Raw genomic sequence first — 12,750 nt, forward strand, 5'->3', positions numbered from 1 at the left:
CTTCAACACAGCAAAAATGCCCAAACCACGAACGAAAAGAGGCGCCGACCGCGAAGAGCGGAAGCGCAAGAGAAGAGGAGGAGACGAAGAAGAAGGCACCAAACCCCATTACGAGTCCAAACGCCAACGCACTCAAGATGAGGACCAGGAAAACTACCAAGACTTCCCAGTTGACGAAAACCATCAACAACAAAATGGCCCTGGGGAGAGGGAATTCTTCGGCATGCTGGCCGACGAGGAGCAGGAGTACTTCCGGAGAGCCGACGAAATGCTCGAATTGAATCAATTCCCCACCACCGAAGACCGAGACATCTTCCTAGAGAGCGTGTTCAAAGAAGCCCAGGGCAAGGAGCTCAAACTTGCGAGCAGTCAATCATGCTCACGACTGATGGAGCGCCTGATCCAGCTGTCAAACACGACACAGAAGAAGCACCTCTTCAATGCATTCGGCAGCCATTTTCTATCCCTCGTGCAGCACCGATTTGCCAGCCACTGCTGCGAAGCGCTCTTCCTCCGATCGGCGGGCATCGTCACGCAAGAGCTGGCTGGATTCATGCTGGACACCAAGGGCGCGAGCGCGGAGGACCACCAACCCGAGGCTTCCATGGAGGAACTGTTCCTAGCGACGCTGGATGAACTCGAGGGCAGTTTGTCCTTTTTGATAACCGATCGATTTGCGTCGCACACCTTACGAGTCCTCCTGTTGGTTCTGTCCGGCCGACCGCTAGATGATATATCCGTCAAGACGCTCATGAAGAGCAAAAAGAAGGAAAACATCTCCGTCGCCGGCGCAGCAGCAGCCAACGAGCAGAATAAGGGTCTCCGAGCCGTACCAGCTTCGTTTACACTTGCGGTGCAGAAAATCATTGCCGATTCTACTGCAAGCCTTGACTCAACTGGTCTCCGTGTGCTCGCCAAGCACCCCATTGGCAATCCTACGCTTCAGCTCCTCCTGGAACTAGACATGACGCTCAACAAGAGCGAAAAGAACAAGTCTTCCGATGAATCTGAACCCACTCAGCCCACTCTCCTCCAGCAACTCCTCCCCGGAGCACCCAAGTCCCTCTCCGATCCATCCTCTGAAGCGTCCGAGTTCGTCAACGGCATGATCTACGACCAAATCGGCTCCCGCCTCATCGAGACCCTCGTCGCCCACTGTCCCGGCAAAGTCTTCAAACAGCTCAACCAGAACTTCTTTCTGCCCCGGATAGAAGGCTACGTCCGCAACGACATCAGCTGCTACCCAGCCATCAAAGTCCTCAACCGCATCGGCAAAGACGACCTCATCACCGCAGCAGACAAGATTGCACCGACAGTGCCCCAACTCGTCTCCAAAACAAGATACAACGTCCTGCGCACGCTTTTCGAGCGCTGCTCCGCCCGCAATACCACCGACCAAATAAAAAAACTGATAAAGAACCTCAAAGAAGGGTGCGGCTCCCAGCCCGCCGACCTTGTCACCACACTCTGCCACCTCTCTGACTCCGACGCCCCCAAGTCAAAAGACGCACAATCCCTCTCACGAAACGAATATGCCATCCAATCTCACGGCGCTCAACTCCTCACCACGCTCCTCTCCATCCCTGGCCCCCTCAAAGCCGTCCACGAATCTATCCTCGCCCTCCCACCGCCGCTCCTCCTCCGCCTCGCTGCAACCTCCATGCCAACCGTCACACTGCTCACCACCGCCCTCTCTACACCCTCTCAAAACTCACTCTTTCAAAAATCTCTCGTGGGAAGCATAGCCCCCCACACGAACGAGCTATCCACCTCCCAATTCGGCCACAACCTCATCAATAGCATCGCCGAAATTCCCAGCAAAGGAAAGGACTTCAGTATCCCCTTTCACGTCAAGGAATCCATTATGCAGCGTCTGGCGACTCAAGAAGCTGAGCTGAGAGAAAGTTGGATGGGGAGAAGCGTATGGCGGACTTGGAAGGGCGACATGTGGAAGACAAGGAGGGGTGATTGGAAGGCTTGGATGAGGGAAATTGATGCGCCGGTGCAGTCCAGTGTGAATAGGGAGGGGGATGCTAGAGAAAAAGTGAAGAAACAGAGGGAACAGAAGGAGGAGTGAATTGGGGGCTGAAAATTAATACCCATCTTGAGTGTATATAGATGACTTGTATGGATGCATTGAATAAGGTTGACTTTCTGGAATGATGTTTTCATGTCTTGTGTACGCCTGCAGTTCGTGATCTGTCCCAAGGGGGGATTATACTACACTTCATTATGATAATATCCTTTGATAGGGCCATGTAACTGATTAAAAGAGAATAACAATCAACTTCCATACTGGGTAGGCAATCTAACAATTGCGAGGAACGATACCGTCATCGCACTTCACTCTTCGATACCTTCGAGCTTCAACCTCACCACCTTCTAGAAGCCGCTTATTTAGCTACGAGCCAACCCGTTGTAAGCCACTGCCCATGGCGCCAACCTAAACAAGCAAGCAATACACATAGTGCGCAAGAAAGTTTGATACATTATGCAATATTGAATTACTAGATATGTATGACAACGCAGAGGGCTGGAGCCCGGCTCAAAGCATACTACAACCACCACGACCCCCAAATGCCTTTCAAGAAGCCTGCTCGCAACGCTACTACCATGACCATGATGCCAAACCATTTCAATGCCAAAAACTCTAACGGTTTCTTTTCAAAAATACCAATCGCTTGCCATTTACCCCAGACGCATGCAAAATAATCTGGGTATCATGATCATTCACTCATTAACCATCCGTGCAATCCATTCATACACATTCTTCGTACAATCTTTACACACCCCCAGCATTACAGCTGGGGCTCCTTGGCAAACATGGAGTCGTTCATGAACGTCGCCCATGCCTCATCATCGGCGGCTGTTGGCATGGCACACTTGGACGGCATTGAATCCGGCGTGCCGTTTCCGTACAAATCCGGCATCAACTCTGGGTCAACCGATTCCATTTGGCCTGCTTGGGGATAACTTGACGTCTCCCAGGGCATCTGTTCTCCCCACGCTTTCGCGCTCTCATCGGTGCCAAACATCAAATCTTGGCCGGCTAAAGTCTGGTCCAGAACATCGTCTGCGCCAACTCCGGTTAATATCATGCGGGCCTCTGGAGGTAGTTCTGCTGTGAATACAGATCCGCTAGGCACAGCCATCGATTCAACCGAGTCAATTGGTGTATCCGCGGTAACAGTATTGTCCAAATTTGGAGTAGCTGCTTGAGTTTGGAATCCTGAACTTGGAGTACCAACCGTCCCTCCTAGCGAAGGAGGTGACTTGTTGCTTGATCGTCTACGTCTCCCTTGCGTCGAGGCTGAGGTTTGCGAACGCCTTCTGTTGGTATTCATTGTCGGTTGATATGTCATAGACGATGGAAAGGAAGACTGCTGCATGGACACAGGCATAGTCGCTGGAGAGAACGGTACCGAGGATGGAGAGAAGGACACTGATGCTGGGGAATAAGCTGCGGGCCCTGGCGAGCATGAAGTCGGCGAGTAAGGCGCAGCCATTGTCGCAGGGGAGAATCCTTGTGGAGAGTACCCTGTTGTCGGAGGATAGCTTTCTGGCGATTGGGGATACATGGCCGAATTGAGCATATTTAGAGCCTGAGAGCCAGCTTGATGTTGAGGAGGAGACATGGATGCAGCGTTGGGGAACGACTCAGCAAACGCCCGGTTGATCTCATTATCTCGCCAGGCCATGTTAGACTGGGCTAACGCTTGAGAGAAGGCGACTTTGTTGGCAAGGTACGACTCCAGTCGAAGGTTCATATCCGCGCTTGGGGTCTGCATGTTTGCATTGAGAAGATGGATAGAGCGCGGCATGTCATCATCCTCTTCCTCATACATTTCCTCTTTCATGACGATTTCCTCGCTCACTTTGAATCCCTTACCAGTGCGTTTCTTGTGAATCTCACTGGCTTGGCGAGCGGACTGAACTCGAGCCTCAATGCTGCGGTCTGCTCTCCTCGAAGCGGCAATGTATGCTCGCTCTTGGTTCTCTTCGTGAGAGCGTTCCGTCTATGCAAAAAGTGTTAGTGTCGGCACCAATATAGAACGAGACAAGCGGGAAGAAGGAGACCAGAAACGGCGGGGCGCTAAAGAAGGGGACACGATTATGCTGATGGTGGGAATAAAACATTGGCCATCTCGTGTGCAAGGCCACACCGACGTACCTTGCGTGTGCCCATGTCAGACATGATGGACTCGTTGGTTTTTCCAACATCAATTGATTTCCTCGGCATATTGTGTTCTTCAAATCTCCTGCACCTGGATATTATTGCAACGATATTGTGAATGTGTGTTTTATGCTGCCGGAATGGGCACCGTGGCCACACACTGGAGCTCTAATAGCACTGGTGTACTAGCGGAGGCAATGAAGCGTCTTATATTCGCGCAAAAAAGATGACAGCGTGTATTCGGATGCAGAAGTTGGGGCTCTCAGGGTTCTTCCGGGAACAACAAGTATCAGTACTGACACGTCGTTCGTTGCTTCGATTCCGAAATCGTAGAAGGCGAAACTTTAAAATGGCAGGTAAAGAAGTGAAAAACAGGCCACTATTGCTTCGTGTTACGGATTTTGCCTTGGCCTTCTCTTTGTTTTCGATTTGATGGCTTGCGGGTTCTTCGGAAAGCAGGCTCAAGGTTAAGTTAAGCTTTGGGCCTGGTGGCACCTGTTGGGGAAGGCTTTAGGAGAGTCAAGCTCAAGAAAGAGCTACGCAACGAACTGTACCACTTTGGTTTGTAGTAGCGGCTCTAATCGAGGGGTAGTTTCGACGAAAAAAAGTGATGTTGCAATCGCTTTGTTGGCGATGTCAGGCAGCACGCAATCAGCCAAGCCCAGACACGTAGGTTCGGAGTAGCCAGTTTTGGTTGGTTGCTTGGTGATAGGTTTGGGTTGATAGTACGAGAGCTTTGAGAAGTATCAATACTTGTTCGAATCAGAAGGATTAAGATTCCACGAGCTGAACTAGAGAAGTAAATCATTCAAACAAGAACGTTGGGAGGGCGTAGTGACGGGCGAGGACAATAGCCAAGGTTTTATACAAAATAGACCAGACACGCTCTGGCTGCACCAGCCGGTGCCGCTGCCACAACCATGGCCATGTTCGTTGCTATTGCTCCGGGAAAGATGGGCTTGTTTCGGAGATGGACGACTGTTGAGCGAGTTTGGAGCTGTGCCTGTTTCGATCCATGGGCAATCGAAGGACCTATGATCGGGAAATGGGTGTGGTGATCGATCTCGATGTTTGTGAACCAGCTTGCCAGCCAGCCAACCAAGCCCCTGCCAGGTTGGATGCATGCTTTGTGCAAGCTTGGCTTGCTCCAAGGTCTGACCAGGTTGGGTGCAGGCTTGGTGCAGGTGCAGTGTCTGGTTTGGTGCTGGCCAGGTGGCTTGCAAGCTTCTAGTTGTTAGCGTGCACAAATAGTTCAGGTAGCTCAGTTGTATCTTGTGTCCCACTTTTCGACGCCCTTCCCTGTTTAAGCAGTTCCAGGGTACCAACCAAACCAGTTGAGAACAGAAGCAGACTGGAGCAACAGAGAAGGGAGGGACTACCAAGACCAATCCTTCCGTGAGACTCCAGATGTTTGCCTTTTTCCTGTCTCCCCTCTTCACTTCAGAAAACAGCCACAACCATCACTTTCCACGTCACGCACCGTCACGTACCGCATCTTGCCACAGCCAGCAACAGATTGTCGGCGCCGACTCCGTCTTCTGAAAGTTAGAATTTGGATTTCCCATTGGCACGAAGAACGCCAGACCAAAACAGTCACGCAGAGTTTTAGGCTTAGCGGTTTGCCTGTTTTAGGCGCCAACCGTTCCAAATGTTCCAATTGGGAGACATATTCTAATCAGAGCTTGCATGGGGAGCGATCCCAGCAGACAACTGGCGATGGCCGACTTTCCGAATTGGCAACATGTCGTAGACAGTGTACATCGAGATAGCAGTCGCATCAGGAATGGACTGTGCGACCTTGCTTCAATGTTCCCGTGTCCCAGTTCTACGGGCACGGAGATCATGTCTTGGAAAGTTGACACAACAACACCCTCCAAAGAACCCTCCCAAACCTCCCATGCCAGCATGTTTGTTCCAGCAATCCTTCTGGTTCGCAGGGATGAATTGATATGCACATGCCCTTACACGTACGGTATTTGACCAAGGCGAAGAAGGTTCTGGTTAGTTGACAGCAAGTTAACCAGCTTTGAGCCATCTAATTTTGACCAAGCCAGGCCTAACATCTTATGGCTGATGCTGAGAGGCACTACCTTGGCCCAGGGTGCTCCTACCTCCATTCTTTAGCTCTTTCCATATGTCGAAATGTGTCCTACTCATTCATTTCTTGGGCAGGAACGCATTTCCATGAATCGTGTCACAATTTGGAAAGAACCAAAAAGAATTTCCCCTAAGGAGAAAATCAAACCTGCAGGCGGACATTCTTCTCCGCTCAACATTGTTCATCTCGTTTTCTGCTTGGAGAATATCTGACCATTAACCCTGCATGTACAACTCTGTTCAAACCTCTCCAAGCAACCAGTAGTAAGGTTGAAAGTTGTTTCCTTGATTCTGCAACCAAAAGGATCAATACTGGCCCCGGTCTGACAGTGGGCGCCAACCGCGCATCCCTGCAGGCTGCCCCAGACTTTCGGGTCACTTTCCTTGCAAGTGCCAGTTGAGACATGGACCAAACTCGCTCTGTTCACGTTGCCAAACGACCAAACATCAGCTGCCACTACCAGACACCTGTTGTGATGGAAGTTCTTCACAAAAAATATGTCGCTCCTTGCATCGCTATGTCCACTACAACATGGTGGAAACATTACAGATCATGCCCTATCTCTGCAAAAGCGACCTCAGAAGTTGTCACCTACGTGTGTGCAGCTCACTATTTGCCTGATCTTTTTACCCTGCTCAGGGACCTAGGTGTCTGGTCTGACATGGACGTTTCATGCCCATCATTTTTTGTGGCACATGGCACATGGCGGTCTCCCTGATGAGTGAGTGCAGCCGGAGCAAGTGGTCCGGACATTCTGCTCCGGGCCCCTCCATTGGCCCCTCTGCGATTCTGCACACTCCGTGTACATCAACTGATCCCCTTGGCAGAGCCTGATGAATGGGATGATCAAGCGCCAACTGGCCATCAAGTTCCTAGGATTGCTCCCCGGTGATGTAATCAGCTTCCAATGCGATCCCTTCAACGTTCTCGCCAAAACGATGTTAACCACAACTGTCCGACTTCCCAGTGACACGGTACCACGAAAGTACCATCACACCTCTTCCCCCAAAAAGATGGACCCGGCAGCATTGTGAATGTTGAATGGCTTGGCCATTATACCCATCTTGATACGCTTGCACTCCGCGTATTTTCGGTGTTGCTTAGACCCTTTTTCTCGGGTTTTGTGATTACTGTATGTATTTGGAACTTTTCGTCCGGCACGGCAAATTACCATGGCACGCGGATCTCTCGTCAGCATGGCGTAACTTGATTGATTACTTGATTACCATCTCAGAGATTGATCCAGTCTCTACGGAGTACTAACTTGCTGAGAATGCACAAAGCTAGCGACGAGCACCTGCGGCAACCGTGATGAAATCAACCCATTGGACATTTTTATAACCAGTACCGATGCTCCCCTACCTGTAATGTCGGGTTCAATCAAGCTTTTAGCTCCAGTTCTCCGTTCGAATACTACCTTTATTCGTCTCTGGCAACCGGCGATAACATTTTACGCAGCAGAGCAGACCATACTAATCAATAATCAATCAATCAATCGGTTTGTAGCCGACCCAACAACTACTGTACGCTTGAACCCCTGATTACTAGATTCCTAGTTTCGGCCACCAGGCGCATGCAGCACTCTCACCGCATGAGTTTCATTGTTCGACACAAAATTCTGCGTCAACCCATGTTGAAGCAAGTTTTTTCTAGACAGCACATTACAGACTTGCTCAGCCACTCACCCAGTCTCCCAGACATGGATCCTCCGAACCACTAATATCTGGGATGGGCTGACATTGGGATGCTTTCAGACCCCAAAAAGGTTGTCGAAGCCACAGTTTATCTTCCCCTCACTGCTTGTGCCGAGTATTGCCTATCATGAGAAGCTCCTCCAGCCAACTCCCCCTCCTTGTGGCGTCAGTGGCTGACTGAACCCAACTCACATTCCCATCCCCATCACACCCGGTTTTCTGTCGCATTTCGATGTGCACTTGGGAGGCAAACTTTTTTGTTGAAACTTGCGGAATCCCGGGCGGGAATAACAAAACCCAGCAACACTGCTTACCAGCCCATAACCACGCTATGGAACTTCCTACTGCGTTTTTCACTCCGCCGTAGGAACACACACAATGTATCCTCCAAAGTCAGGATACTTGCTCACCAAAATACAATGAGACTAACAACCAGCCCCGACACGCCTAAGGGACCCTATCATCTTCTGAATCGCTCCAGAAGCTCTTAGCTCGCATCGTCGTTGTAATCGTCCCGCCCGGAGTCCAGTCACGAACTACCGTCAAGACACCATGAACCCATACGTAGAAATGACATCACCCACCCTCACAGAATCGGGCTTCAACTTTTCCATGGTCTCCACATCCAGGTACCTTACCCGATTGGAGGGCAGTTCCTTCCGATCATCAAAGTGGCAAGACACCACAAACACCTCAAAAACCGCATATTTCACCGATCTCCATGCCACGGGAATGGATATCTCCCATGCCGAATATTTGTCACAGTCTGACAACGCATCAATAGTTCGACTTCCCACAAAATTAACAAAATCCACAATTCAGATCACAGCCGTGTCTTTTCGCCACCTCATTCATCATCCCAGAAATCCCATGTTTTCTCAGTCCCCACCGAAACATTGAATCACTTTTACGACACTTCTGTTCGGGACACTTTTACCGTGCTATTTGGACCCTCCCTGCCGATGAATGTACGTCATTTTTTTTTTGTTTCGGACTACCACCAGATATTCGCACTTACCTCTGGTTGCCATCACGATGCTTGTGGGCTTTTCTTAATATTCAACGTAGCGGTCTCGGGTAGGAGAGAGTGTCATTGCACCAGGTCCTCGCTGCCTTATGAGTACCTAGGGAGGCACGTCTTGTAGGCAAGTGATGCATATCCGTGACTAGGAGAGAACATCGAAGCCGTCCGACTATACGGGTATAACTTAATTTTGTCGCTATACTTGGTCCCAAGACATCCCGTACTGTCACGTCTGACAGTCCCTGTGGTGGTTTTGCCTGTCACCCGTATTCAATCACTGACATAAAATTGTGAAGCCAGGCCGCTGAACGATATTGTATTTAGCAAAGTAAATAAGTGCAGTAAACTAAAAAGACCTCCGCCGCCATCTCCAGCCAAACCGGTCGCCCCTTTTATTTTTGCCTGTTAATCGCATCGCACACCAAATACGCCATTCCACATCTTCCGTTAGATGTACCACATGGTGCTTCTAAAGAAGTCCCTTTGCCGAAGTTCGCCGTCAGCTGGAGGCTTGTCTCCCCCTGGCTTTCCTCCAAGCTGGAGCAAAGGCGGCGCATCCGTTCCTCGTGGCGGGCCTCCCAGCGTCTGACCCTTTGCAACTTGATCGCGAATCATCTCATGTCCCTTGGCACCAGCCCTAAAGCCTTCGCTAGTTGCAATGTTCTCGTGCGCTCGTGCTCGGGCGCAAGCCAGATGGGCATAATACACCGCAGGGTGCAGCGACACTGGTGTTGTTGATCTAGCGTAAGAGTAACACTGGTGGTAAATCATCTTTTGTAGGTCATTCACCGGAACACCCATTTCATCGAGTATGACATGGTAATGAACCGGCCGGGCGGTACCTTGAATGGCAACATGAGAGCAGAGATAAAAATCCCACATGAAGGGATGCGTGACCTCACGCTCCACCAAGGTGCCAGGGAGCGCATTGCCATTTCTATCGCCTCTCTGGGGAAAAAAGCGAATGTGGTGTCTCTTGGTAGCTACAATCACCGTGAACTTGGGTAATGGAGCATTGGGTGCCTTCTCCCGAAGATACAGCTTGATCTCTCGAATCTCTTGATCGAGGACCTGGGCAAACTGACCTTCGGCAACCCCATCTCGGAAGTAGATAATGTGCTTCGGGAAAGCACCATCGTGACCAGCCATCCAATATTTAGACAACTGCCCGAACATGAAGTGAACATTTCGGGACGTCAACATCTCAACGCGATAGCCATTCGATTCGACCATGGCGGCATATCTGTTGGCATCACGGTCAACAGACATGGTCATCGCACCTGTTGATGGCAATCCACCTCCAGGTGCACCATGCGAGATATCAACACCGATAATCATGGTTGGACGATCCTTGGGGAAGTATGTTGGCTGGCTCTTCCACGGTGCAAGAGTACGAGACGTCGTACCTCCAAGCTTTGCGTTGACCTTCATACACACATTGGAGTGGTACTGACCATTGTTGCTCACAACAGCGGCACCATTGACGACTTGCGAAAGTATACCAAATCTGCAGTCTGCGGACTTTTTGAGTCGTTCGTAATGAGGGCTGTTCTTGTGCCCAACAACCACGAAGAGCAACTGTGTGTATCCTCTCTGCTTGCAAATTTCACCATGTGCCCAAGCCATAGCTTGAGCGATGTCGTTTTTGATGTTGCCGGGAACGTTCAACAAGACTGCATCAACAGGGCATTTGCCCCCATGCCCAAGGAATGTGCTTCGGAACATTTTGGCAAAAGCTTGCAATTGCCCAAAATTAGCACAATTATCCATAACGATGAAACCCCAGTTCTGCAGAGGCGCGATATTCTGTTTCCAGAACTTCTTGCCGCGAAGATCCCACCGGCCAGCGAACTTAGGGTCTGCATTGCCTTGACCAAAGTTTACTTGAGGGGCTGGCAGAATCTTGGCGTCCGTCTTGGTGAACGTCGGCTCAAATTCGACACCGTACATTTTCAAGTACGGGTCAGCCGTGAGTTGAAGACCCTGGTAATTTTTTTCAATGTCCCCCCGTCGCTGTTGAGGACGCGTAACGGCAATTTTGATCATTGCTGCCGTTTGATCTGGGGTAAGCTTAAACGCATACCGTTGCATCGACTCAATGTGAGCAAATTCCATGGGGATGTGCCCTGCTTTGCCAGCAAAAATAAGGGGCAGGCTGGGATATTTGAGATGTGCCTTGTACTTTTGTTTATAGTAGTCGGCAACAGAGATTTGAGACCCATTGTATTCGAACGTGACAGTTTTGGCCGTAGCACCTTCAGGGCCATATTTTTCATCAAAAGAAAAGTCCATGATGGTATGAACTTTTTCACTTAATTCTTTGGGCCTGTTTGGGTGCTTGATAGTGAATTTCAGCTTTCTCATCTTCCGGAGGTTCTTGAAAGCCTCCGAAGACTGCACTCTGCCTTTGTTATCTCGCACAGGCCGAAGGTGCTGACTGATAGTCGACGGATTTAAGCCTTTCCATCTTCGATCACAAATACCCAAGTAATTACACATGAGTTGATCTACTGGCTGTGGTCCAGTCCAGAAAACTGTGTTGGCAATGTCAACATTCAGAGCGAGGCCTGTTCCACCCTGAGCAATGTTGTGGCTGAGGCGAATAGATGCATATATGCCCTTGTGCACCTCAAGGACGTGGCCATCCAAAAGTGGCCTGCCTTGTGCCGTATCACTGTAGAAGTTCCTTTTGATGGCCGTCATATGTTGAGACGGCCACTGGCGGAGCAGGTGATCCAAAAAGTTCAAAGCGACTTGGACGCCGGAGTTGAACTGCACTTTGTGGTCAAGATATCCGCGGATCGCACTGACCTGCACTTCCGTGGTGGCTCGCAGGGTAACATGAAATCGAGCGCCATCGCGCACCGGTGCACCTTGAGGTCGCTTTCCTTCGTCCAAGTCGACTGTGAAGCGAAGTTCGCCACGATCAACCTTGCCAGGAGCCCAGGCAAGCTTTCGCCCGTCAAAGATCCACATCTCATATGAATACTTTTGAAGCGCGGCTTTGGTGGCTGAGTTTGTCCAGATTTTTTTCATCAATGCTGCCTTCCGTTCAGTGTCCGGAGAGATGACCACCTATGTCTTGTTAAACGCAGTCCCGTACATGCAATAGAGAAGTAGATATGGCGTGACTTACATCGTACTGATAGATGTTTTTGGAGAAGTTAAACTTCCTCATTCGATACTGGTTCACTTCGACGACAGCATTGCTGCCCTCAGTATTGAACCTATTACCTCTCGCGGCAAACATGTCTTTCTGGGCGTCGGTGACATAGGCATCTGGGGGAAGTTCCATTCTGGTGTTTCCCTTGTCTGGCTGTCCCGCAGGTTTGGCAGGGTCATAGCCAGGACCAGCAACCCATCCAGAGCCTGGACCTGGCCTCGAAGGCGATCCGGTGCGACTTCCGGGAGCTGAGCTCTGTGGGCCCTGAGACGGGCGGCGAGATCCAGCTGATCCCCCGGAGGGAGTTGGAGAGCGTCCACGATCGGACATGGTGGTGTTTCTAGAGGATGTTAGATGATTAAGAGCTAGTAACATGGGGTGAAAAATGGGCAGGACACAGCCATGGGCTGCTGATGACGGATGAAACCAATTACTTACCAGCTTACAACGAAGAAAGCTAAGATAACAACGCTTGAGAGACGCTTGTATCGAATAATCTGTCAAACCAACAAGGTCAGCTCGCATGTTGCTTAAGCTCCAACAGAATGGATTCAGACATGATTTCAGCCTGCAAGACGGCAGTAGAGGAAAACGAAG

General features: G+C 50.3%; 4 protein-coding genes across 4 annotated transcripts; 2 read left to right on the forward strand and 2 right to left on the reverse strand.

The window, feature by feature from the left end:
• Nucleotides 1-16: 16 nt before the first annotated feature.
• On the forward strand, nucleotides 17-2,077 carry VFPPC_08023 (rRNA processing protein Nop9; the record flags this gene model as incomplete). The annotated part of the gene is made up of 1 exon (XM_018286794.1): nucleotides 17-2,077. The coding sequence occupies one exon, from the start codon at nucleotides 17-19 to the stop codon at nucleotides 2,075-2,077; it is 2,061 nt and encodes a 686-aa protein (XP_018143560.1).
• Nucleotides 2,078-2,798: 721 nt separating this feature from the next.
• Nucleotides 2,799-4,195, reverse strand: VFPPC_08024 (hypothetical protein; the record flags this gene model as incomplete). The annotated part of the gene is made up of 2 exons (XM_018286795.1): nucleotides 2,799-4,016; nucleotides 4,172-4,195. 2 exons carry the CDS (start codon nucleotides 4,193-4,195, stop codon nucleotides 2,799-2,801), a joined length of 1,242 nt encoding a protein of 413 aa, XP_018143561.1.
• Nucleotides 4,196-5,189: 994 nt separating this feature from the next.
• Nucleotides 5,190-5,943, forward strand: VFPPC_08025 (hypothetical protein; the record flags this gene model as incomplete). The annotated part of the gene is made up of 2 exons (XM_018286796.1): nucleotides 5,190-5,397; nucleotides 5,483-5,943. The coding sequence occupies 2 exons, from the start codon at nucleotides 5,190-5,192 to the stop codon at nucleotides 5,941-5,943; spliced, it is 669 nt and encodes a 222-aa protein (XP_018143562.1).
• Nucleotides 5,944-9,437: 3,494 nt separating this feature from the next.
• VFPPC_08026 (eukaryotic translation initiation factor 2c) lies at nucleotides 9,438-12,483 on the reverse strand (the record flags this gene model as incomplete). Its single annotated transcript, XM_018286797.1, has 2 exons — nucleotides 9,438-12,065; nucleotides 12,127-12,483. 2 exons carry the CDS (start codon nucleotides 12,481-12,483, stop codon nucleotides 9,438-9,440), a joined length of 2,985 nt encoding a protein of 994 aa, XP_018143563.1.
• Between the last annotated feature and the right edge of the window lie 267 nt (nucleotides 12,484-12,750).

The sequence above is a fragment of the Pochonia chlamydosporia genome, chromosome 4 (genome assembly GCF_001653235.2).
Source record: "Pochonia chlamydosporia 170 chromosome 4, whole genome shotgun sequence".
NCBI lineage: Eukaryota > Fungi > Ascomycota > Sordariomycetes > Hypocreales > Clavicipitaceae > Pochonia > Pochonia chlamydosporia.